Source organism: Ischnura elegans, chromosome X (assembly GCF_921293095.1).
Source record: "Ischnura elegans chromosome X, ioIscEleg1.1, whole genome shotgun sequence".
Classification (NCBI taxonomy): domain Eukaryota; kingdom Metazoa; phylum Arthropoda; class Insecta; order Odonata; family Coenagrionidae; genus Ischnura; species Ischnura elegans.
Window position 1 is genome coordinate 61,322,662 of NC_060259.1, and position 27,575 is coordinate 61,350,236.

Sequence of the window (27,575 nt, forward strand, 5' to 3'; positions counted from 1 at the left end):
AGGAAATATTATAACATGTATTGAACAAGGTCGAGATAAGAAGAGAAAAATAATAATTATTTATATTTTCTGTTAGAGTTAAGTACAATATGGTCCGAATGTAATAATTGTGTGTTAGAATTTGGATGAAAATTAATTATTGAGTAAATTCAGTGATCCTCTTACTAATAAGTGGTAATGGATACATTTATTGTTAACTTCGATGAGAAGAAAAAATGAAGTCTCTTTATGCTTAGTCAAGTAAGGTTCTTGTTATATTAGCTTCAGATATGTATAGGAAATTATTCTAATGATTGGGAAAGAGTGATAGATATTAGGGAAGTTATAGATGGAACCTTTCTTGCATCCTAATTGGTTTTTGCAAATTTTCGTGCATAAAAACCTCTTTCCCAACTCTTATAATCTCAGGTTGACCTCTCAGTCACGGGAGATTTGAAGAGTATAATAATGACTGATATCATGACCCAGTATGATTGGATGCTTTTTGTGAAACAGAATAGCTTTTTTTTAGATTTATTGGTGGTGAAATGATTTAATCTAAAACTAAGATTTTTAAATTAGTATTATCTGCACATCTGCGTTGGAAATCTCATGTGCACTATTCCTTGTTTTGGAATTCCATTAGAAATTCATTTGAGGGTAATAGTAATTGAGAATCTTATCATTGAATGAACTAGATATGGGGAAGTATACCAAAACTGTAGTGTGAAATGAACATAGCTTGATTATCCTCTGTGGTAGTTGTTTTATTATCCGTTTTTAAAATTGTATTTATTTATTTATCATTTTTTAAGTAGGACCGTTTTCTTTTACTTCTCATCACAAAGCAGGGTCAAGAATTTCCTAGGTGGACTCTCTACCTGGATGCTATGGCAATATCTAATTGTTGGGATGGAGTTATTATGATACTGTCCAAAATTTTTGCCATTTGACTGGATTTGTGATTCCATCTCCTGATCCAGAAAAATAACAGAGGTGAATGGGAAAAAATGTATATTTTCAATCTTTAATTATATATCAATCATACTTTCAGAAATTTGTAGCATTTGAGCCCTCCAAATGATTGCTAGTTCTGAAGTTGTGATTGGTTTATAATTATTGTGAGGAAATTTTGCAGAATTTCGTATTTATCATCACGGACAAAAAAGCTTTTCAAAAACATTTTTCCTTTAAAAAAATCCATATGATTTAGAATTTTCGATCATTTTTTACACGCATAATATCTTTGTTGTAAGACAACATTAATTCCAAAGCTTAACACATTCAGTGTGGACAATGTCAATGGGTGTTAACATCAAATTCATTTTTTCTGAGTGTAATGCAGTTTGTCAAACTTAAACACAAATTTTTGTTTTTTATCCATTGCTTACTCTTTGAGTTGTCGGTGATGAAGTTTTCAACCCTAATGTAAAGTAAAAATGATCTTTGATGGTTACTGACCCCAGTGGTTTCTCTTGGCCAAATAGCATTCCTCTCCCTTGCTTTTCCAGTGATGGAATTGGGACTAAGAAAAAGCTTTTCAAGGAAGTGTTAACTTTCCCTTTTTTCTGTTTTATTTCTTAGTGAAGCAGCAAAAGTTCAGATTTTCTCCGGGTAAAACCTATTTTTCCATCAATATTCAGAGTTCCTGAATTACACTGTTATATTAGTTCTGAGTAAATGACCCCAATGACATTGTCCAAATCTATTGAATGTATGGAACCACTTCATTTGATGTCAGATGGGGAGAGGACCACATCAGTTGATGGTGTCCTCCTTTCACGAGGGTTTGAGTTTTCTGTTTCTAGTGTCCCTGTAATGTCATGGCTGGGTCCTTTCCATTTCTGTGGAAATATTACGTTTTTAAATTGAAATTGGGAAAGAAATGGAATGATTTTCTCAGGAAAATTTGTCAAGTATGTATTAGTCATGAGTAGGGACATGCAAAAGGTGGGGTTATTTTATAGCCAAAAGTGGTGAAATAATCTCTATCGTAACAGGCTCAACTTTGTGGAGGTTCATTCTAATAAATAAAAGCGAACAAACTATGTATAAATCCACCAATTTATTTATGTGGTACTACTAGTTTCGACGCAGCGGCATCATCATCAGGTACTAGTAGTACCACATAAATAAATTGGTGGATTTATCCATAGTTTGTTCGCTTTTATTTATTAGTGGTGAAATATTTTATGTTGACTGAGAGCCATGCTTTCAGTGGCCCACCCATTGCTCTAAGACAAAGAATTCAATTCTTAGTTTATATTTTTTGAGAAAGAAGCAAATATATATTTTTCAAACTAACTGAATAAACAATTGTGACTGTGGTCCCTTGCTACAAAGAGGGGTAATATAAGACAAGGGGTCCGGTTACATGCTCCCGGATTTTGGTGGTACCGCCTGTTTTCCACTGTGTAGGGTCCCGAAACTAAGACTTTGCAAACCCACGAATGTCATAAAAGGAAGAGAGCAAGGAAACGTATATTTTTGTCATTCGTCCGCTTGCGTAGGAAAATCTCAGACAAAATTTTCATCTTTCTTCTCCTGGGTCAAGAGACGTCCTGCCGCGTATTTTCGTCGTTAGTAGCGAAAGGGTTAACTCTCTATAGAATGTGTGTTGTGCATTAGGATAGTGTGAACCCTCCAGTAATTTTATTGAGTCAATTAGAAGAATCCCATAGCATTTTGGCTACATTGTAGACATCGTGTGAACGCGGTTTAGACATCCTCCTGACAAGCAAGTTGCCTTATTTCCTCGAATTGTTTCTTCGCGGAAATCATGAATTTTTTCAATGCAGGCGCCACTTCCCGACGCGACGACTTTCCGCGGGCCGCCGTCCATGGCACAGTGCCATGAAATCCAGTGAGTCGTCTCGTCGAAAAGCGGCCTGAATTTCACGTTGCCGTGCCGAAAACGGCAGCCGGCGAAAAGTAGTTTCGGCTGAAAGCTGCCTCAATGTAGCACCGTGTATATTTCACGAGCCGGCTTTGCTCCAGCCGTCGTCAACGCACGGTTCCGTGCTTTCAAATAACCATTGGTCTCTATGGAAGTGTTAAAAAACGAGACGAATTGCGCAGTTGACGGCACGGCGTTGTAGACGGTCTCCAAGGCTTACAAACCGGCCCGCCGATGCACCGTCTATGGCGTGAAATACACACTGTGCTACCTTGAGGCTACTTTCAGACGCGACGACTTTTCGCCGGCCGCCATTCACGGCACGGTGCCGTGAAATTCAGGCCGCTTTCAAATGAGACATCTCTCTGGATATCACGGCGGCCGGCGAAAGGTCGTCGCGTCTTAAAGCGGCCTTCGATGCCATCTTTCGACAAGGAAGGCATTTTTCAAAGACACTCTTGCGCGTATTGTTTTCGTATGAGTTTATTTACGTTCGTTATGAATATATGAGATCAGTTACTAGTTTTAATTCCGTTATTAATGTTTCATCCTCTCCGGGAATATTTTTAATGCACTGAATTAGAGCCGCTTAAAATTTTATACTAAAGGTAAAAACATAACTCCGTGATTTTTCGCTGATGACTCATTTTTCAATCATCAATTTCTATTGCGCAGTACCGTTATTCTACCACATATTGTTGAAAATTAGCTGAGAAAGCTATCAAAATCTCGGGTTTATCAGAATAATGTACCTTAAATATACGCCTCGAAAAACGATTTCGTGGGAGGAGCAGAAGAAAAAATGATGGAAATCGCGTCGGAGTAGGTGAAAATCCGCCCTTGAATCGCAGAAAGTCGCGATTAACGCGAAATTTGCGGGAAACCCCCGGAATTCGCGTTAAAACGATTCAAGGGCGCGCTATCGCATTTGCGACTTTTGCATGTCCCTAGTCATGAGTCAACTCCATTCCTTAATTATTTGATTCTTGTCCTAGAATATAGTACTTCTAAACATGAGAAAATCAATCCCAATTTCATTGGTACTTGAAAGTTTGACCTTAGGCACAATGGTACTTAATTTTATCATTTTCTCTTATGGGGTGAGAACTCTCCTCAGTAAAACACCTTTGATGTGGCATGATTAGAGATATTTGACTCATTTCTCCAAATATTTGTAGCAGAATTTTATCATTGTGAGGCTTGAATATTTTTTTAAAAATTCATTGTGTTGAGATGATACCTTATATAGTAGTTAGAAGCAAGATTCAATAGAAGTGCTTAAGTGAAGTGAATTATTCTGGTAGCAATTCTTTTTTTTAGCACTTTAGGGGACTGATTATGAGATAATTATTTTACTAGTTGATTCATAATCGGTAGAATGGGGATTAAAATGAGAGAAATGGAATTGATCAGAAACGATAAGCATTAGATTTGACCCATCGCTGGGAACTACAAATTATTCTAGGAATTAGCTGCAGACTGGTCAGTAGTGTACCTCTACAGAGCAAAGTGCAATTGCACATAAAGGGTAAAAATTCACAGAGAAAAATCGTATCATTGGTCAAGGCAAATGATTATCTGCTGTGGAATCCTCCTACTTCCTGAACTATGAAATTATTTTATTTAATGCAAATGACAACTTTCTGGGTGGCCTCATGTTCAGAATGAAAGTCATTGGAATAGGAGAATTAAAAGTTTCCTTGAAATGAGAAAAAGTTTGCTGAATCTCGTTGGTCATATTAAATTAAATTTGGCATACTCTTGTTTTTTCTTTGCTGTACCATTTCCAGTGGTCAGTGTTAAATTACTTAGTATAAAATTCAGCATTATATGTAGCCTACCAACACTACATTTGGGTCCTACAGCTCCAGCTAAGTCTTTCCTCCTGCAATTTTTTAAAATAAATTTTCACATGAGCATCTGTGTCACTTGGGTTAAGATATTATATGTATACGTATAAGAGGTTCAACAAGAAAACTAGATACATATTTCATATGAATGCACAATTTTTATCTAGGTTTCCTATCATAAAATTTGTAGTCAATGCATCTTTGGCTGAGCTATGCGGGATGTTTTCAACCTAGAGTCTTCAACCATAAAAACTTCATGAATATTTAAAAAATGTTGTCCGTTTGCACCCATTGAAGAAGTCTCCCTCCAGAATATCAACCAAGGTACTCAGACAAGACCTCATCTTGAGCCAGCTAAAATTTCACATCAGCAATTCTCTGGGGAGGAATCAAATCTGTTTCCGTGTATTCTGCTAGTTAGACCCTTGAATTCCTTTGTTGAAAGAGGCCAGGAAAATTTTGGTTTACTAGATTCATTCAGCCTTCTCTGTATATCCCATCGTTTGGTGGATTTTATTTATCAGTACATAATTCCATTATTTTCAGCTCTCTTTAGTTTTCCTATCTGAAGTTCTGCATGACCCTTAAAATATTTGTGGTGAAGAAATGACTCAAGTAAAAATGCTCCCTTTATTGCCTGTTTGAATTTTTTTGTCATCTTTGAAGAACTCTTGCCATCTTCTCTCTCTTGGGAATGATTCTGAAAAAGAGAAAGGTTATTTTATTTCATTTGAGTGATTGGCCCAATTGTTCCTAAGTCGTTTTTCAGTATGAATAGGGATTATCAGTCCACTTAATCCTCTGCAGATGATGCTGTTTGGTGTCATTCTAATGTACCATGGTTTGTAGTCGACTAGTTTTGTATTCATGGAAGTTTTAGTTTCTTCGCTCAATGCTTTGACTTAAAGGTTGGCCTGGTTTGGTGAAGATATGGTTCACCTGATACTAAATTACTTGTAGAACATAACACATAAAGCATAGTGACCATAAAAGGCTGCTGGCCTTCGGTAGGGTCTCAGGGGTCAGAGCCTCTCCAGCGAGTGATAGTGAGCATTTTCTTTTAAAACCAGTCGAAGTTCCAAAGAAATTTAATTCCATTTTAAGTGGCACACAGGGAATTCACCCCTGTTGTTGTCTATGTGCGAGCATCATTCCGTAATTAATGCCCCATACCTTTTTTAAAACCATTAACATATATAGACAGCAGTTAATTTAACTCATTTCCTGAAGAATTCTCAGTGTTGTATTGCATGAAGTGTTTGTTAGGCAAGATTGAAGGGATATACCCCATAATTGATTGAGAGAATTGATATATTTGCCGGCCTCGGTGGTGGCGGGGTAACGTTCTCGCCTGCCAAACAAGAGGTCGCGGGTTCGAGTCCCGCCTGGGTAGGTTTCCCCGGTCCAGGGCATGGTTGTTTGTGTACGTTTACTTGTTACATTTGTTGAACACCCCGGTGTAAAATGGCCAATAAGAGCTGTATCCGGTGGTTTGAAAATAAAATAAAAAATAAATAAAATAAAATATTGACAAGGACATCCCGGACTGGCTCCGGACCCACATAGACCTTTGTATTCTCATGGTGAAACGTCTCTCACTTTTGTATCATATACCCGAACGTAGCATAGTGGCAGTGGTGGAATTGGTGGTGATGAATTATTTAGTGATTGTTTAGTAATTTTGCGAGTAGAAGCTTATCTAATTACCGGAGAGGGCAAATTAAGGTACCAATTGCCAATAATTGTCAGCAGATCCTCAATGCAACCGCCCGATCCCTTTAACTTTTAGGTACCTGAGTCATGGATAGATTGGAAGAAAAGGTTTCTGTGCTCTTTGTCCGTGACAGAATGGACGGGGAAAGCTCAGCAGGACCAGATAGACGTACTAATGTACATAATGGGCGAGAAAAGTGAGGAGGTCATGTTGCAATTTTCTCAACTGCCTGAGACCTTTGAGAAGGTGTTGAAAGAGTTCGATACATATTTCGCACTGAGGGTAGATGTTTTTTGAAAGGTTCAAATTCAATTCAAGGTTACGACAGGTGGGGAAACCTGTGGACTTGTTCATTACCAATTTCCATTTGCTTGCGGAGTATCGTGAAATCAGATTGATATAAGAGGAACTGACACATGAACTCATTGTATTATTGTAATTGGCATGCTAGATGCGAGAGTCAGTGAGTCCCTTCAGTTCAACCCACTCTAACTGTACATTTTAAAATTCATTCAATGAGCATCAAGTAAACAGTGAATGTTAGTTGGATGAGAGGAAAAATGAAGTTTTCACATTTTCTCATTCACCTTTCCAAACTAGGACCCCTGACCCCCCATTTCCAGTATGGCAATGCTTTCTCCTATGAAAGTTCATGTAATTTTGTGCTTACACAGAAAGTATGTCACACTATGCAGCTATTTCATTTTACCTTAGTAAAAAGTATTTGATTCTCAAGATCCACTCAGTATACCTCGTACTATGTTCAGTATTATCCTTCATTTTACCACCTCTTATGAAACTAAATGGGCTGAAGAAATATTCTATGATGCGGTACAATTTCCACCTACCCAGTATATAATTCTGATGTGCTGTCAGATACTAGTTAGCCAGCAGGAATATGATGCTACATGATTTCCGAGAAAGCAACCAATTCAGTCATTGAGATTGTCACCATTTCTTTCTTCATTTGTTTCACATGAGAGTTATTATTTAATAATAAGCTAGTAGTTCACATCTAGTTTTAGGTAGTGGAAATTTTTTTGCCAAAGATAATTTTTTTGTGAGATTTATGTTCATTTATCATGATGATTCCCATTCTGAGAAATCATTTTGCTAGCACTGAGATTCCTCAAGTTCTTTCCTATTGATTTGAATTGAAATACAATTTGAATGATCAAATCCCAATGGAATTTGGATCTTGTATTTAAGTATTTTTTGCAGTTTGTTCAAATTGATTGGTGAAACAATTTGGGTGTGTAATGTTTGTTTTTCCATTGGGCTTTCATGCTATGTGAAGTTTCAGAGATACAATTTAGATGCCAGAGCTTGAATGCAGTGTCTGCATTCAAGCTCTGGCAACTGGATAAAAATGAAATGTGTATTAGTTCCTTGAAAGTTTTTAGATTCAGCAATTATGGAACAATGTTTGTCTTAGCTCTTCATGATACTTTTTCTAATAAGGTGATTGAAATTTCTTCATACTGGAAATCATAGATTAGTAGAATTTAACTTAAAACAGCTTTATTTATGATTGAGGGTTCAACAATTTATATCCTTACGATAATTTTGAAGTAACGAAGACTTGACAATGATGTAAATTGTTGAAACCTTGGTTGTACATACACGAGTCAGAAGTGAAATTTGTATAATCCAGGTGAAGTGGTTTGATTTGATCCATCACCATATGGGTGTGTAATTTGGCAGTGCATTTGTACATGGGCATTCCTCACAGCCAAGTGGTTAAATCCTTTTCTTGGTTATCATTACCCTCTATGAAAATTAATTTGGAAGTTTCTGCCAATATTTTGTGGTATTTGAATGTATCGAGACTAAGTCTCCAACTTTGCAATATACCGCAGTTCGAAAAGCACTTCATTCTGACCCCAGTGGCAAGATGTGATAATCCATCCCGAGTGCTGAAGTGAGAGCATTTTCCACAGTTGGTCATTTTAAGAATTCTGATTTTCTTTTCCTTAATTGGAAGTTTTTGTTATTCTCCACCTCCTCCTAACTTAATACTCTGTAGACCCAGGCTCCCCATGCACATTCTTCTCCACTGACTAATCGGAAGCCTCTCACTTCATAATACATCCCCATACCTTTTCTCACTTTTTTCTTAAGTTATGGTTTATAAAAGTGTACTTGTAATGCCATGGAGGATAATGAGCATCTCATTCTTCAAAATGCCAGAAACAATAAAGATCTTAACCTAGTGGAAGACCGAAGTAATATCCAACTCGGTGATATGCCAGGAAAGCATTCGATAGCCCCTCTTATGTCACCTATTTTTACATAATTTTTCCGCAGTTATTTTGAAATGTGTCATGATTCACAACTTGGGGAAATAAATGTGACAACAAAACGCTGCCCTAATTAATTTAGTTTAATTTTGAACATTAAGCTCTCTCAAAGGATAAGATATGCTGGCAGCACTGTCCTTACCATATATAGTAAATGTATAGTTACATCCAATACCTGTTGTATGCAGAAAAACTTAATGTGGTGGTAAAATTACAGATCTATAAGAAAGATATTTCTCAGAAGGGTGATTATAACTATTCCTCTTCTGAAGAAGAAGTGAGTAAGAAATCTAAGTTCATTTTGTGGTAAGTTACATTTATTTTAAATGCTATAGCTGTAGTTTTTATGGTAAATGAGTATTACAGTAAAATAAGAATAATACACTATTTCCCAATTCATGGCAGCTGAATGTCACTTTTTTACTTTTACTTATCAGATGTTAGTTGTATTAATGTTAGTTGCCTAACCTGCATATATGCCTATTCCCTAAGCACCTTTTGACTGCAAAGTGCTTTCCTGGGGTTAGGGCTATTCGTTTAGCAATATACAACCGCCACAAGTTGGGAAAAAGTGTTTAAATGTGTTTATTAGTAATTATGAACATGAACATGTTAATGAATTAAAAGCCATAATTTTGCCTAATAAGCTCTTGTGTTCTCCCAGAGCTTCATGTTAATTCTTGGGATTTCCATTGCATAATCATGGATAACCTTGCCAGGTATAAATATGTACTGAGAAGGGAATGTTAATCATTATTTTCACCCTGGGCATTAGGGAGGTTTTTATACAAAAATTGGAGTTGACATAGGTATCATTTGACTTTGAAAGTGATGGGAAGTATTCTTTTGGACAATACTGCTAGGAGAAAGGGCTGACTATGGTGTACTACTAACTTACAGAAACTCATATTTGCAAGCCTAACATTATTTTTTATTTCGAGAATGGATATTTAATGGTGTTCTGTCAGAAATTGCTTTGACGAAGAATTATCAAATCTCCAATGACTTTTTGAAACAGCTAGTGTAATCTTGTAAAAGCTGAAGATTCTAATGAGTTTCAAGTTCTTTAACTATACCTTATAAATGGCAGTGGGCCATGGTTTGAGTTTAGCTAGCTGGTAGATATCATCTTGGTCATGTGCACAATATTTTCCATGCATCACAATTTGCAGGTGAAAAAATTTTGTTCAATTTTGTATTGCGTGAGAGTACTGCTTACATTAATTCATCATGATTCATTGATTTTACTGAGTATGTCTGCTTCTTTTTCAGGGACCTCCTGGTTCAACAGGCCCCCCAGGTCCAGGCACTCCCATAATGCCTAGCCCTCAAGGTAAGATTGTTCTACCCTGCATTCATTTACTTCTTTAATTTTCATAAGTATATATTTCTTCCATTATGGATGCTAAGACAGTATTTTTGGTTCTTCTTGTTTGAGTTAGTTATCTGTTGAGTATTTTTTCCATAAGGAGTAAGTAATTCATATTTTTCTGGTGGGAAACTCATTGCTCATGAATATTTTTTTTAGTGATGAAAGTTGTGATGTTTTTAATACTACATAATTTAGTTAGTTTCCTAGTGGGTTATACCGGAATTATGAAAATTTTTATGCAGTGCTTCTAGTAATTTGCCTTGCAGCTCGATAGCATGTTAGAATGTAGTCTACTCATAAGAGCAGTTTTTATAGCTTTTGTATTATTATGAAGAGGTCCTAATGAATCTCCAAAAATTGATATAAATATGAATCTACTAATTCATTTTGATAGGTCCTTGGGTTTCGTAATGGCTCAAAAGTAATGTGGGGTGCCCAGAAATTCTATTTGTTATTTGCAAGTTATTAAAGAAAAAATAGATATAAGTACATAAACATGGTATAGGATATGATGTTTTCCCTGAAAATAGTGTATACATTTTTTTGTAATGATTCTATGATTAGTAATTTCCTTGATAACCATGCAAAAGCAAGCCATCAAATTGTGAAAAATCTTACTGTGCTGTCATCTTAAAAATAATGTATGCAGGGGAATGGTGCTCCAACTGTTGATTTTCAATGAATATTGGTAATTAAAGATGCAATGGTGGGTGGCAGCATAATATTTTTTCATGGTACTCTGGGCCAAATTGTCATTGCTATGGGTCTAGGTATTCATCAGGATATGTCTTTGATACAGTATTTAACTCCAAGTTCATTGGAACTTGAGTGCAATGACCAGTAAGTGGCATTAATTCTTAAGCGGAGATTAATTCCTGAATTCCATAATCGGATGGGATTGCCATTTTGATAGCACTATTCACTATGGTGTACTTCAGCATTTGTATATAAACATCTCATTTCTATATGGTAAAATCCAGTTTTGAATTATTTGGTAATATTTTGCTGTTTTGGTATCATCAAGTTATATATGTGCTATTTATGGAATGGTAAATATTTCCTCAGAATTTAGAAGGACAGTATTTTTGATTTGTCTGGTGAATATTTTCTGCTGAGATGATGGAACATTAGACAGCTCTTAGCTATCCTTGGCAGCATTATTTATACAAATTATCCTCCTCCAATATCTTTTCCCTGCACTCCTATCTACTTTATCCCACTAAATTTTCAGGGTACAAAATTGTGACCCCTATGCGTGGGATTGCTCTACGGCATATTTTTGTGGTAAATAGTTGATGAGCCGATTGCCATTCAATACTGGTGAAGTTATTATTAGCACGATTAGCTCTTAGCATTTTTCTATTTTGATTTTGTTGGGTTGGAACATATGGGAGAAAAATTAAAAAGTAAAATTTATAAAAAAATAATCCGAAAAGACAGTGTGGTTGAGTACATTAGTTAGTTGGGATTCGGACATAGAATTTGGCTCACCGTGGCTGTCACCTTGCTCTGCTCATGTCAAGCTTTGAGGAAATTTATTATGATGACCTCAGTGGTCCCCTGGAGAAGTGGCTGTATTAGAGTGGAGTAAAAAAGTTTTTATGATACCAATGAATTACGTATTCTATCCGATTAAATTTCAACTTTTGCTATCCTTATATTTATTTGGAGTGCTGTGTAACTTTTATGAGTTTGAGGAATGGTCTTTGTGATGTTTGTGAGTTAAGTGGTTGAAATAGATTGGTCTACTTCAGGTAAAGTAGTTATCTCTTGTTATAAATGTTGAATTTTCGAACGGGATAATGAATGAGAATCTTTGAGAAAGTAATTCTTATTATCTAATAATAAGTGATTAAAGAGAGCTGTGGGTTTTGGTACAGGTTGACCTGTTTAAGTTTTAATTATATAGGTTTGTAAGTACATATATATTACTTAGAATTTTCTAAGCTATAACTGCGTGAATTTAAATTTTATTTAATTTCTTTCAGTTCTCTTCTATTGTAATTAAGATGGGATAAAAACCATGAGGGAATTTTGATTTTATGTTAAAACAATCATTTAAATAGAAATTTGGGTATGCATTGTGTTTTCTATAAGATTATTGCAATGTTGAATATATACTTATAATTTCATTAAGCTTACTCATTTCCTCCACGTAACATTTTACATATACCGTGTTGAAAGGGTGGCTTGAATACAGATTTTTAGTTTATTTAAGATAATAAAACCACCTATAAAATACCCTTTTATGTTAATAATACATAATACATAATCAATGTCAATCACCTATACCCATGTTGGTTGGATGCTAAATGTTTATGGATGACTGGTGCTTGCCTTTCTGTTAAGTAATGCATGAAGACTGCACCAGTATGTTACAATTTGTTTCGTACTATAGTACTCTTAGAAAGCAAGCCAACTTACATCAGTATCGTCTTATCAAGCAATTAAATTTAGCTTTAAATTTAAGTATTTTATTAATCCATATTTGTGTTTATTTGAAGAGTGAATAATATTTTGTATAAGCAGCATTGGTATTAACTATTTAAAATGTTTGGGGTTTACCCCTTCAGTTTATCTTAATAATTTATGCATGTATTTGAGATAATTAGTATTTATCAGATATGGAGTGTAATATTTTTTATTGTTAAGAAAGCACTGACATGGCTCCTGGGAATATTTCAGTATTACTTAGTGGTAGGTGCTTAGTTTTTTGGCTGATGTGTAAATGAAACAGGCCAGTCAGTAAGGAATGGGTGGATTAAGTCTGTGGCATTCAAACTATCCCAATCCATTGGTCCCTCTGTGCCTCAAAATTCTGTTGTAAGCAAGAAATGACAATATTGGAAGTCATTTAAGCAATACAATGCATTCATAGGAGTTATAATTATTGGATTCATTCCTTTTTTGTTATTAAATGTGAGATTTATTGCTTCTCTTACTGATTCTTTTCTATCACCACTCATATATTCTGATATGTAAGCTATTTTTGAAAAAGATAAGATCTTTATTGAATAATTGTGCATTGGTCGAGTTTTTCCATAAATAATGATTGTGCTTAGCTTTGAATGTCATGGCTTGGTTGATTTACCTCTTTACCTGCATGATGTGAAATAAGCTTTGGCATTTGGTTTTCCTTGTTGAAGTTGGAAATAGTGGTGTAGATTTGAGTACTAAAATAGTACCTCTAGTCTCTTCTCCTTATGACTGTTTCCATATTCTCTATCACTCACGGTTTCATCTCCAGGAGACCAAAATTTGAGTTTTATTCTAAGAGATTTTGAGGAATTTTACAAATGATTTTTAGTAACCCCTGTCACAATTTAGATAGAGGCCGTCATTTTAAAGTCATTCAACCTGGCAGCTTGGTGCAGATTTTTCCTTGCTTTTAAAAACCACAAATAATGAGTGCGAAAATCTGTCACTACTAATACTCCTCTGCTAAGTGCATGGTCGAATACCGCTAAATTTATTTATAGAATTCTGTTCACTGCTAATCCAAGTATGACATTTCTTCACACAATTCTTGTGAAGTCCCCAGCACTTGCAAGGCATCCATCGGCTGCTGTGTGTGCCACACGATGGACATGGCCCCGTTGACTTTAAAAGTATATCCACCTTCTCCCCCACTATGACTTCAATTTACAGTATACTCTCGTTAATATGAACAACATTATTACGAAGTAAGTAGTTAGTCCCGATGAAAAGGCTAATCCAACCTATAGAAAAAGAAATGTTATTACTAAATTTTCGCTATTACGATATTACGAACCTCAGTCCCAGTCCCGAAAGCTACAAAATGAACTGTATTACGAAGTTCCACAAATAAGCAATGCCATTTAGGTTGATATACACTATGCTATGTTATCATCCATCATCCATCATTGATCTACATTTAAGTTTTCTTCGCGTACTGTGCCCAAGAGCGTCAATTATGGTTGTTTCTCCAATAGGGGATACTTCAGTATTCAGGCAACATCATATAATAAACTTCATTCCTGTGGAATTATGGTGACTCACTCATTAACACGTGTGAATTGGACGTACAGTTAGTCCTCTTCCTACGCAAATTCAATTTACGAATTTTTGGAGATACGAGTATTCGAAAAATTCAAGTACGCCCAAAATTTCAAATTTGGTGCTTTGGAGTTGGCCGACGCGACGTGGTATGGCGTAGAGGAACTTGCTCTTCAGGCATAATCCGAACAAAGTATCATTTAATCCGGTGTGAAGTCAGGAACTGTTTAGCATTTCGTCCGTTCTTTCTTTCCGCGGATGGCAATTTTTTTTCGGTTGCGGCTACGTCGCACACCCAGCTAGATTAGTTTGTCACAATCGTGAGGTAACACACGATTGTGATGCAGTGTTGCATTCTGCAGGATAACCTCGCTGCCTTGCATGAGGTTTATCAACTTACGAGCAAGGTTTCAGAACGCATCTTCTTCACATATGGAGGACTTTTTGTGTTCAGGAAGATGTCAACCCTCGATTGCATCATACCACAATTTTTGACTTTTTAAAATATTTTCTGGAAATTCCCATTTTGCTTTACCATTCTGTGGTCAAGAGGTTTTGCAAAGAAGATTTTTTTACAAAAGGCTAATTAGTCTGCTTTTTTCAGCAAATCATAATTCAAATAAAAAATGTGGCCCAGCCACAATTTTTATATAAGCCACAATTGTTTTAGTTTTTTAGTTTTTAGTGCCATTTACTTTTATTAAATTAACAAATTTAAAGGAAATTTCTGCTGAATCATCACGTCCTTTGAAGCAGTGTGATAACAATAAGCGCTGCTCTTAAGTTTACTAGCTGAAATGTATTTTGAATACCTGTACTGTGCTATAATTTTTAATTTATTTTTATTTCCTTAGATATTTGAATGAGTCTAAAGTATGCAACTATGATATTAGGAAAATGTTGTCAATTTTTTTATTCTTTTAAGTATTTTTGTGATAGGTTATGTGTCTTTTTAAATTTTTAAATCAAATTAGTTTTTTATAACTTTAACTAAACAAGCTATGTAAGTAGTAAAGCCTGAACTTACACTCAGGCCTTATGACGAGCTTAAAAACTGCTCTCTTTATAGCAAAGCTGCATAATCTAGCAATATTTTATTTTTACTTACTATATTTACTGCTGGTGCCATTTTCCTAAAAGTATGCTACTAGGTCAATTCTGCTGAAGTCATCAATGTGCTGCCATAAAAAAAGGTGTTCCCCCTGTGCCATGCGGCTCCACCTGGTATCATTTTGTGTGACATGATAAATATGCTGACCTTGGACCTGATAATTTAGCTTAGAAGCAGTGAAGGAGTTCTTTCAGCTAGTCATCTAGTGCACTACTGTGCTTTATGTTGTGCCCGCTGATAGTGTTTCATACCTAATGTGCTTCACTACCCAGGGTGCTTTTTGTATCCCTTGTCAATTCTATTTTGTCATTTTTGTGGCCATTGCTTGGTATAGAATCGTGAGCAGTAATATTGAATCTAATCATCTATGGATTGGTTCCCATGTGCGGGTGATGTCAGATATTAGAGTTATGTTAGTATATTTTAATATGTATCAATTTCATGTGATTCATTTAGAATAAACGCCCTAGGCAAATGATCCTTTAGAGACGTCACATATGCTGAAAGTTGTTCGTAAACTGTCTGTTCTGATGGATGCCTTTTTGAAACACTTTTTTCTTTTGAGGTCAAGTAATGGCTGCTTATATACTTAGAAGCATTGAATTGATGTTGATCAATGATGCATACATCAGACCGGTTTCTAAAGTGCTTCTCCATCTTTTCGAATTTCCAATGCATTCCCTTTTTTTCATTAGCTTTGCGTATATTCTAAGCAGTATCATTAATCTTAGGATGCTTTCGGAACATTGGTGAAACTGTGATCAAGAAAGTAATGACCTGGGGGGAATTTTGAAAATTCGTCACTATTCTGTTTTCTTTGCTCCGGTGTTCATATGCATTTGAACTAATAATGCAATACAATCCCTACTAAGTTCAAGTTACCCCATCAGCACTAAAAAATTATCCCTCAGCTATGTAGTATGATAAATATTGGAGTAAATTTAAAAAATACATATACCTTTTGTTTTTGTGTCTGACTTTTTATGAAGTCTGATCAAAATTCTAAAACTGCCTGCAGGGAGGAAGTAGACTGGGTCATACTTTTGAAGCAAATTATAATTGCAGATTAATGAAAGCGTGCGCTGAAGAATACCTGAATACTCTTAAAATATCTGCTGAAATTTGACTGTGTTCAGTTTATTTTTTATTAAACTTCGGGTTTTATACCAAAATAATTTGGACTTCTTGGCAAGCCTTCGATGCGATATTTTGCTACTCACTTTTACTGGGTGTAGCATGTATAGGAAGCGTTTAGAACTACTTAAAGCCAATAATAAAATTGACTTATGCATGACTTGTACCTATCTTTATCGCTTTATTTTCTGTGTATCTATGCAGTCGGTGTTTCAATAGCCATCCACAGCTGTTGTAGATGAGCATCATATCTGTGCCCTGTTTCAAAACTTTCTTCACATCTTTCTGTGTATGCTATTTGCAGTTGTATTTTTGTATAGTTCTGTGTTATGTGTAGTTGCTGTAATGCAATGGTTTACTCAAAATTCATTACTCTTCTGTGTCACTGACTTAGCATGCTTCAATGTTTCCTCTCCTCTGTAGTTTACCTACTGTTATTGTGTTTGACTCCTATGAGATTCTCCTGAGTTTTGAGATCCTTGGCATTTAGCTCTGATGTTTATTTCTTTCTAGGTTCTGTGGGTCCCTATTCTCCCGCTAGTCACAGAATGCCTACTCCCAGTCCCGTCACAAGACAAGGTGAATACGATACATCCTATCACCAATGACAAACCAAGCTTCCATGACATGCCCATACTTTTCTTACCCATTTGTCCAGATTTCTCTCTTTCAAATGAAGGCCATGTTTCTTGAATTTACTTCCAAAATGATTTATGTGTTTGCCAAAAGTTCTAAACTGTGTGAATTGAAAGTCTTCTGCTAATTTGTGGCATGTCAAATGAGAATGCCTTTTTAAACATTGCATTCTAAATGTGTACTCAAGTGTAACGCATTACTAATTTGTAATATTTTGTTTGGATGTTCTGTGTTACTTCATTTGAAGCATTCAACTCTAGACAAACCTTTTTTTTATTTTGAAGTATGCCAGTTTCATTCCATGAGGTAAAGGAATTGCTTCCTTCATTCTCATGGATAAGAAACTTATGTTGTACATATAATTCTAATCAATATCCTTTGTAAATACTGACACCTTTCCTTGATTTAATTATAAATAATTTCATCACCTTACTATTTAGTCTTAAAACAATTTATGTTAATGAAATAACTACTGCAGTGGAATGCATGGACAAGGGACATGAAATTAGTTCACACAGAATTTCTTGTGGCGAAATGGTATCTAGTTGGCTAGAAGACATTTTGGCTAATGGTTTACATAGCAGTTTATGGTTTATTCACGGTTTAATTTATATGATACTTCTTATCAACTTATATATTAGAAATGTGTGGTATCTCCTTTCCACATCTCCTCTGAGTGTTTTGAGTGCTTTGTGTTTATAGTGTGCTGATTTTGATTAATAACTTAGTTAATAAAAGTAGCTACTTAGTTCCATCTTTAGTGAGCAGTGATTCTGATGATCAATTCCTCAAGGTGTTATTGGAGTACTGTACGGTTGAATTTTTCGCAACTTAATACTATTGACTTAGTTGGGATTGAAGTGTAAAGTATCCCAACGATCTTGGCTGGGGTGTACTATTAATGCTGTGGGTAATCTAAATGTAGCCATTCCGATGAAACCAGGGATACCTAATTCAGAAATTATCTAGTTTTTATTTCCTTTTCAGATTCTTCTAATTCAGGTGGTGAAAATATGTACACCATGATGAAACCTGTTCCTGGGGGGAATATGCCTGGAGTGAGTATTATTTTTGTGGTTCATTTCCCATGCCCATTTGCAAGCCTTCATGATTGGTCATTCCACGAATTGCCGTTGGTATTCGCCATCTATTTTGATAGCTGTAAAAAAGTGCTATTAGAGATGATTCAGTTTTCAGGGATTGAAATCAATTAGTATACAGTTTCATTTACCAAGATTGATTATTTATATCAACACTTGAGAATTGTATCCATTGCATTTAAGCCTATGCACCAAAGGGTCAATGTACTTCAAAAAATTATTTTTTAGATCAGAATCCAACGGTAAATCTCCTGATTGGCTGTCAAGTAATATGCTATCAGTTTCTTCACCGAGTCATCTTCTTTCAAGTCAAATTTTAGTGTGCGTTTACCGATGGTTGTATTTTTTCATGGGCTTGAGTTGGTAGAGCCTCGAGTATCAGATGCAGTAATGATACCATAAGTAATTTTTTATTTCTGTTCATAAGATTGGATAAGGATATTCAATAAGGCATTCAGATCAATTATTAATTGATGCAAAGTTAATTTTTTGGATAATTCAGGTTTATAATCAGTATTAAAGTATATTAACCTGAATTAATTTTTAGATATGTTTATTTTCTCTCACTTCATTTCCAAGAAGCTCATTTTTATCGATGGTGGGATGCTCATGGCCGTGGGAAAATAGAAATAAAGCTTTAAGCAAAAATCCTATTAACTGCATTTCATAGATCCTTTGGTGACTGATTGGGAGTTTTCTATTGAATGAGTTTATCCTCAATATTTTCTTTATGTAGTGATGTGAAATGAGTTAGTGAAGCCAACTGCCATTCTGATTAGAGCAGGCAATGAAAGGCAGCAGAGGATATGTTTTGAGCTATAATGACCTCAAATGATTTTATGGTAGAGAAAACAAAAATTCTATTGAGAAAGTTTTGTCACATAATACATTAATCAGGCAATGATACTTTGAAATTCAATCTCACCGGTGCTTTTCATTTACACCTATCAGTTCATGGCACCTGTTCATTCTTATCCTGTGAGTATCTGGCCCTGTTGCACAAAACAGTCACGCATCATCCAATATGGGTTTTACTCTAGCCATTATCGAGAATAAATTTACTTTTCAACTCCTTGCCCTTTGACTACTTCAAATAGATGGATAATTTCATTGCCCAAGAGAATGATTGCTGCCCTTACTCTACTTCGTCTGTCTGTGAATTCAAATGTGGCTGACAGGATGGAGATGCAGTGAATTATTATAGCTGCAAAGCAAGTAATGTGCAACTTTCTTTTCGGTGAATGGGCTCTGTGCGTATAGAAACTTTGTGCTCTGTGCATACTCTCTCATATCTGGCGTTGTGTATTTGAATTTTTAGACATCTCCCCCCCCCCCCCCCCCCCAAGTCTTCCTTATTGAAAACTATTTGGCTCAGTTACTATGTGTGACAGAATACATGGCTTAGTGAAAATTGCATTTTGTGCCAAATTTTATTTGGCATTGCATTTGGCATAAAATATTTGCTATTTTATGATGTTCATTGCAGCCATGCTTCCCCCCGCATTGAAGTAATCTGTTGGAAAAGTGATGCAATTAATTTTTCTGAGTCCTGTCTTGCATATGCTTCATGAATGAATGCATTTGTGATGACCCGTCTTGATCTAAATTTCAATGCTAGTTACTAATGTTGTAATGAAGTTTTGAGTGTCATGGAGTTTGAAAGTGTGATTGGGTAGCTTTGGTCTCCCAATGGGAATTTCTAGCTCTTGTATTTCTGGCTAAGCACTCCAATGATGACGTTAGCATTACTCCAGAGTAGTTGCATTTATTGATTTTATAGAATCTTGATCAGTAAATTTCATGGGTAGCCTTGAAGCCACATGTGGATTCTTTGATGCACGTGAGCATTATATTTTACTGTGTCACTGGTCTTAAGAAATAATTTTGGGAGTTATATACCATTAGTGATTGCCATTAGCCATTTTTAATGGACCACAGTTTGAGGACTTAACATCAACATAAGCCTGTGTCAAATTTCACGTAAAATTCTAGTGAGGTGACCCTGGATAGTATAGTCATCTATTATTCGCTGGAAATGCATTAGGTCTATGATTTATTTTTCCATTCTAGGGAATTTTTTCTCGTGGCATTAGTAGTTTAATAACCTAATGGTTCCTTTGTAGATGTCTTTCTCTTTGTGGAGTTTAAGGCTTCCAAATTGCTTTTTTAATATTTGACTCTAATTTTGTAAGTTTCTAGAGTTGAAGGCCAGACTTCAGTTTGGAATTTATTTTTCTCATCGGTCAATGTATTTAGTTGGCTAGTTCTTGTGATAATGGTTGTATAATAAAAATGCGGTTGAAATTTTAAACATTCAAGGTGAAATTGCAGTCAACACTTGTGCCGATTATATTATGGGTAGATATCAGTTGGCATTTTTGTAGGTTAGTGGAAATTATTAGATTAAGTACTTAAAAATGAACAAAGCCAAGATTGACTACTTTATCGTATATACCATGTAGTCAGACTTCAAAATTATCATCTTTGCTGGTGCAAAACGTATGCATGGTTTCTATAACATACAAGGTGCTAGCTCTAATTAATGCCTTGCTGGTTTCCATAATTTTATCACGAGTTGGGTGTAATATTGAATGTTTGATATCAAATCACATAACATAAAAATCTCCTAATTATTTAAGCTTCAACACTTGTTAAATCCATTGAAATTCATCATCATTTGGTGGTTTTTCTTAATAAAACCTAGATTTTTTCTGAGACAATTTCTGGGATATGGGTAAGAATAGGTCACTTGAGTTTAATGGTATGAGTAATATCTTTGGAAATTTAGTTTTAATTATATTAACTAAAGTTTTGGTTGTGTCATTTAATTTTTGTGCAAATTTATGTTGTTTGATTCAACACATTCAGTGCAACATGTTTATTCCTATGTGTGGACCTCGTTAATGTTCTATGATTTTTCCTGGTACGTTTTCACTTTCTCTAATCCATATATCTGAGGAACTCTCTTATTTGAGTCCTGATCACGGCCGGGACCGTCTGTCAATTCCCTTCATCTATCGCATACAGTCATTCCATTTTGGACCCAATTTTTTGTTTTAGATGTAATTTGGGCCTGAAAACAATTTTACTCAATATCAGGAATCCACATATTCCATTGGGTTTGTTAACGGATTTCATGGAAGTCAATGTAAGAGTACTTATGTGCATTTGGAGCAGTCATACTCATGCAAATCTCCTCTCCCTCTGCACTCTTGTAGGACTTCCCGATGGGGGGAGGGGGACCTGAGGGCGGACCCATGGGGCCCATGGGCCCTGGCACGATGGGTCCAGTGATGAATGGCGATGGGCTGGATGGAATGAAGAACTCACCCGCCAATGGGGGCCCGGGCACCCCACGGGAAGACAGTGGGAGTGGTATGGGCGACTACAACTTGGGGGGATTTGGGGGCCCCGGGGAAAATGTGAGTATGAACGGCAGTGGCAACTACTTCTCGGAGTCGTAGTTGTGCCCGGGCGGAGTGGGGGATCGATTCATTGTGTGTGATTTCACGATGATGAAAAATGGGATTAAGAATACTCACTGTATGAAGTCATCACCGTGTCACAAGATCAGTCCCCTGTGTGGTTGGGCTCGTGCTCTGTAGAGAGAGAGAGAGAGAGAAAGAGAGAGAAGTAAGTTTGAAGTGTGGCACGTTGTCTCGGAAGTGGGCTGGGTACTTGATGTGAGCACCGTTGTAATATAATTCTTATGATTGTTTGTGGTGCATAGTAGTGTTAGTTAACTGCATTATATTTGTCGCTGAGACAAGTTTGAAGGTATTGTTTCTGGGCTGCTCGGCATTCGCCTCCGGGTGTGGGAATGCATCCGTCGGACGAAGGGATGGCGTGTTGCATCTTTTAAGTGGGTCCGAGCACTCGGTTGAAAGCTCGGCATTCCTGGCAACTACAGTAATGAATCAAGACTTTTGTTAATGAGTGTATGTGTGTGCAGCAATGGAAAACCACAACACATTCAAAGAAACAACATGATGGTTGTAGCTCAATATCTGTGTAAACAGGGGAGTAGGGAGGATGCCTTTCTTTTGTGCTTTAAAACTTGTAAAACTTGCTTTTTTTGTTCCAGTGGTAAAAGTTTTTGCCATGGGTGATAATTGAATGTTTTGCTTGCATGAGTGCACCATTTGGAAGTGTAGATGTGAAATGTAAAACTGGTGGAACCCATTAAAGCTCTTTGTATGCCTCACAATGACTCATGTTATGCACTCAACATGTTGTATTTTTTGTTGAACTTTTTTAGTCTGGAGGTTTTATTGCTCTGGACACAACATACTCACCCTCCCTGCTGCCTTCGTCACAAAATTAACATGTCCGTCACACTCACACGATGGAAGGGTGTGTTGCATGAATGAAATTTCTAAAAAAAAAAAAAAAAAAAAAAAAAAAAGAATCATTAAATCTGTTGGTTCATATCCAAACAAACTCATAGATTTGGTGGCTCTTAGTACTGAGAAAGCAAGAGAGAAATATAGAGAGAAAGGAATAGATAGAAAACTGTTCCATAGTAGGAAGTTTAGACTTTGCAGTGAACACTTTCTTCCTTCCAGGACCAAACTGAATCAGCAGCCATTCTGAAAATTAAGGAAAGCATGCAGGAAGAAGCCAAGAGGTTTGAAAAAGACTCCGACCATCCGGATTATTTCATGCAATAACACCCCCTTTCCTCCCGGGCTCCCCACTCCCCCGAGTTACCTCCACATGTGTTACGGAATCCTCCCTGTGCCCCGTAAGCGAGACTCGGATTGTTGTAAAATCAGATTGCAGTCTGCAGTAGCTCTAGCCACGTTTTCTGTTGTCATTCATTCTTAATCTTGGCCAGTCAAATTGTTTTTCTGTTTTTACAGATGATCCCTACATCATGAAAACTGATGCATAAAGACAGCCTTTGAAGAAAATTGCTGGGATGAAGATGTAATTCTCTTGGCTATCATTGGCTATTTTTACATTTTCTCTGATTTTTCAGTCAGTTCAGACTGCATTGAAAATGTTCCTACTCACCAACAGGCTAGCAATCTGATTCCTTAAATATTATACATGTGTGAGTGAAAAACGTATGCCTTGAGAGTGGTTTCAGTGACTGAAAACCAGTGCAATTTATTTCATTCAGTCTTAGCTGTAAGTGTTAGGTAGACAGTAAACAGTACTGTTTTATAGTACTTCAATGTGGATGAAACAATTGAGGAGCTTACTGCATGTATGAAGGAATCAAAAGTTGTAGGTGCCCAGTAGTGCTAGTTTTCCCAAATTTCGTGGGCCACACAACACTAACCACCTACCTGCAGCACCTAATCAACAGACGTCAGTACCAAGAGTTCGGGGTACGCATTTGCCGGACCACTGCGTCATCTATTTGATCCAAGCTACTTGACATCATCCTCTCAATGAAAGGTGGTGTACCTAGCAGTGTTTGAACTGAGAGTTCAAATAAAAATCATCCAATTTTATATTATTTATATATGGACAATTAAAATGTCATATTTACTGATGTTTCTGTCATCTGCGAAAATGCCTCTTCACATTTTAGGCTTATTTATACATCCATGTTCTGGAACTGTTGTGTACCTTTTGTGCAACTTGTATGTGTACCTTTTGGTGTAATAATTCCCCTTTTCTGTCTATGAAAGTTAACTCTCCAACGCTCCATTAAATTAGTTTAGAGATCATGATTCTCCATGAAACAGTTCAATTGGAAAATGATAGGAGGGCCATAATTGACTTAGATCACCAGTCACTATTTATGAAGGAGTTTATTTTAAATTATGACGTAGAGGTGTGGTGTTTCATCCATAATATATTGGTTTTCAAATATTCTGGACAATGGAATAGGCCAAGACTGCCAATGCTTGCCTAACATGCCTCAAATCAGTATTGAATCATGTACCTAAAGTATAGAGTTGACATTGCTTTATATGATTACCAAAATTATTGTTGTATAGAAAAACATTGTTTAACTGCTCATTTCTGTAAATTAAGAATTCATGATTTGCACTCACTTGTTCATAATGACCTGTTGCCCATTCATTTGAAAAAATTGTTAATATTATGAAAAAAAGTCCTCTTATTTATAGCTATCCTTTAAAACAACTCCAAAAAACAAACCTCTAAAAAGTTGTCAAACCAAGAGTGATATTGAGAAGATTTCTACATTTCCACATCAGAAAGTGATACCTTCTGTTTTTGCTGTAGGCCAAGAGACAGTAAATTGATAAACAGATTTGATAACTTATTCTTTGGAATTTCCTTTATACTACTTCCATTAGTTGAAAATGGAATTTTTTCTTATTAAGAAAATTGTTGTTTACTTTTATTTTCGAGGGCAAGGAAGTGATTTTTATTTTAGTAATGATTAGAGAGTCAAATCAATAATGAGTCTGGATGTAGATTAGTATTATTACTAACAAAAGTTTTTAAACAATGTTGGAAATTCCCTTTTTACATGCCCAAGTAAATCATGCATTTACATGATAGTGAATGAATGACACTGATGATGTAAATAATAGCAGGTGTTTATTGTGACTGAGCTTTTTGAAGGACTGGGAGGCAACTCCTAATGGTCTGAATTTTGTTTATTAGACTGTAAATATTTTGGTTGTATTTTTCTGTAGATACCAACACTGCTCATAGTCTCTTTCACTCTCAACCATACCAAAAGTGGGCTTCTCAGCAGTCTGTGTTTATAAGTTTCTGCCTAGAGATAAAGTCAAACCAGCTGAATTATTTTTGCCAAATACTGTTTTTGGTGTCATGTAGCATTTTATCTAAACCAAAATTTGTAAAATCAGGGATGACTCCCTTATGAACTGGAAATATTTGAAATTTGTAGTTTCTTAATAATGGTAAGGCATTACCACTTGATTCCAAAAGATTTCAGTCAGCAACTAGGTTTTTTTTTTAAATAATTGAGGAATATCTGGAGAAAATTTAAAGTGAATTCATAAGCATATACATGGATGAAATAAGTCACCGCATTTCATGTTTAGCTTTACTTTTCAAAGTATAAGTATGTGACATCACACTTAATATTGTACCTGAGATCCTGATTATATTTAAAATGTAGTTTGGGACTAAGATATTCTAAGGCCTCCATCTCCAAGGTCTTTGGAAGATATAAAGGTGAATAAATAGTAAAAATGGCAATTATATAAATCTTTCAATAATTCCTTTTCTTTATTGTTAAAGCTATTATTATCTAACATTGAAAAAATCCTGTAAAGCATTTGGATTCAAAAACTCAGGTTTCATGTTAATAAGTATTGGAGTGGTAGCCAACATCGTCAAACCTAGTTTGAGGGTATTTACTACCTAAATTTTGGTGTGGTACATGCAAGATTCTTATTCCTAATTTTTTTTAGGCTGTGTTTGTTGTTGTAGAATTAAATTTAGTGATTCAAGTGCTGATGGAAGTCCAATATTTTTTAATATAGCGACATCTTCGAACACCAATTACCTTTATACAGTAAAATATGACAACAATGCAACAATTTATTATTTTACCATGTACAGATTTTAAAACAAGAAAAATAAAAATCAATATACTTCCGAAAGCTTATTTTGGTGCACTGTATATTGTAGATGGCAAAATATTTGCAAAGGAAGTGTACCGTATCACACATATCTAACACCTTCATGCCAACGGGTGCTCAGTTTTGGCTGCAAATAGATTTTGGCATACGTCTGTTTTGATTAGAGCCCCAAAATTATTTATATCATTTTTCTTTTGTTTTGATGAAATTACGGGAGTTTTTTTTACGGGAATCTCTTGCCATTATTTCATGGCAATTTGGTGTTTTTCATTCTGAACTTTGGCTGAAAGTAGATTCAACTATAAATTTGATTTAAATTTGCAGTTAATGCTACTTGAAGGTATGGAATTTTTTAAAGGCAGCCCATGGTTCTTTTTTTTTTTAAGAAAAAAAGACCAAGTTTAATGATTGAAATTTAGTTGAATAATCACTTTGCCTCAGTCGTAGAATTTTATCTCCTAAATTTAACTTAAATATTCAACCACGGATAAAAAGAGTCATAACATTAAAGAAATGGTTTTCCATTGCCACAAATGCTAAAGGGATTTTACCCTGAGATCACAGTACAAATAAGTTTTGTCATAATAATGACATATTATTTAGAAAAGTGCTGTAATTCCCAAGAGGAGCAATTTTAAACAAAAAAAAGTGGAGCAATGGCACCAAGAAGCCTCCTTACTAAATTTGGTTGCTAGTGGTAAAATTCCAAAATTTGTACTAGCTTTAATATGTAGACATCGAGTTGTGCTTACTTTGTCATAAGATTTTTCTATCACCTCACAGTGTTAATCTCACATGTGTGCTGTAAATCCTTGCATCATACATCACAGCCTACACACCAAGATTGACACTGAGAAATTCTTTGATCTCAGCGCTATTGTAACATAAGAATCAGGGTACCATGAACTATACCATCATGATTCAACAACCTATCTTCCTCTACATTGGTAGGCAACTAACTTGCTTCATTATGAAATTCTAAGTACACTTGAGTATGGCTGTATTATTAGTCATCCTAATGATGGAAGTCATGGTCCCCTGACAAATATGCTAATACATGACAGAGACTTGCTAAACTGGCCAAAGTATCTATTGCTGAAACGTGACACTAAACGTCCTTAAAACTTACTTTAGGCCTCCAGGATATAAATATATGCATATATGTATATTTATTTATTTATGTATGTACATATGTGTATAAAATGTACCATCAACACGAAAACTCAATCACTCCACAGCCCACATACATTCATGAAATCTAAAGTCACAAGCAGGAAAGGGACACAAATCATACATTTTCCCTGTTTTTCAAGTGCCATTAAATTCTGATTTGTGTTTTAAACATCAAATTATTAGCTTTATTAGGTTTACATATTCATGTTAATTTTTATAAAAGAATTAACGCACATATACCTTCATAAAACGCAAACATTTGTTCACGAACACATGGATACCTATTCAAAATATTAATTGAATTCCTTTTCTATTTTGTTGTTGCCCTTTATATTTTCTCTTGGACATGAAAAAATACATTTACAATACATACATTACTCGCATTCTTGTGATTTAGGATACAATATAGTCCTTGAAAATTTGTATCATCTTTTTATGTACCATTTAATTTATCCAATGGTAACTCAATTTAGTTTAAGTAGAGGTGGCTTGGTGTAATGCCAAATTAAAATATGGTACTTATTTATATTTCATTTAAGGTCCAAGTTTTATCAAAATTTTAAATTAAGTATTGGTGAAAAAATATACCTTTTATAGTATTTTAAGCATTTGAGAATTTGTAAAAAAAGCAGTAAAATCACATATTTGTGGATAGAATGAAAATATTTGTAAGCCATAAAGCATTATTACTACGGAGATTATGTGAGGTTGCCCGAAACTAGGCCTGATTATACCCGTCTGGCTCACGGAAA

General features: G+C 35.5%; 1 protein-coding gene across 5 annotated transcripts in view; it reads left to right on the forward strand.

Moving 5' to 3' along the window:
* LOC124171472 (single-stranded DNA-binding protein 3) overlaps positions 1-25,281 on the forward strand; it is a 184,442-nt gene extending 159,161 nt beyond the window's left edge. For 2 of the 5 annotated variants that reach the window (XM_046550643.1, XM_046550646.1), the window contains 5 exons: positions 10,012-10,072; positions 16,887-16,952; positions 17,997-18,067; positions 21,328-21,531; positions 22,675-25,281. In XM_046550643.1, coding sequence (XP_046406599.1) covers positions 10,012-10,072; positions 16,887-16,952; positions 17,997-18,067; positions 21,328-21,531; positions 22,675-22,779 — 507 coding nt within the window. In that variant the 3' untranslated portion in view covers positions 22,780-25,281. Of the gene's footprint in view, positions 1-10,011; positions 10,073-16,886; positions 16,953-17,996; positions 18,068-19,206; positions 19,325-21,327; positions 21,532-22,674 lie in introns of those variants that run through there. The other 3 variants (XM_046550645.1, XM_046550648.1, XM_046550644.1) reach the window with 3 other exon arrangements.
* The last annotated feature ends 2,294 nt before the right edge of the window (positions 25,282-27,575 follow it).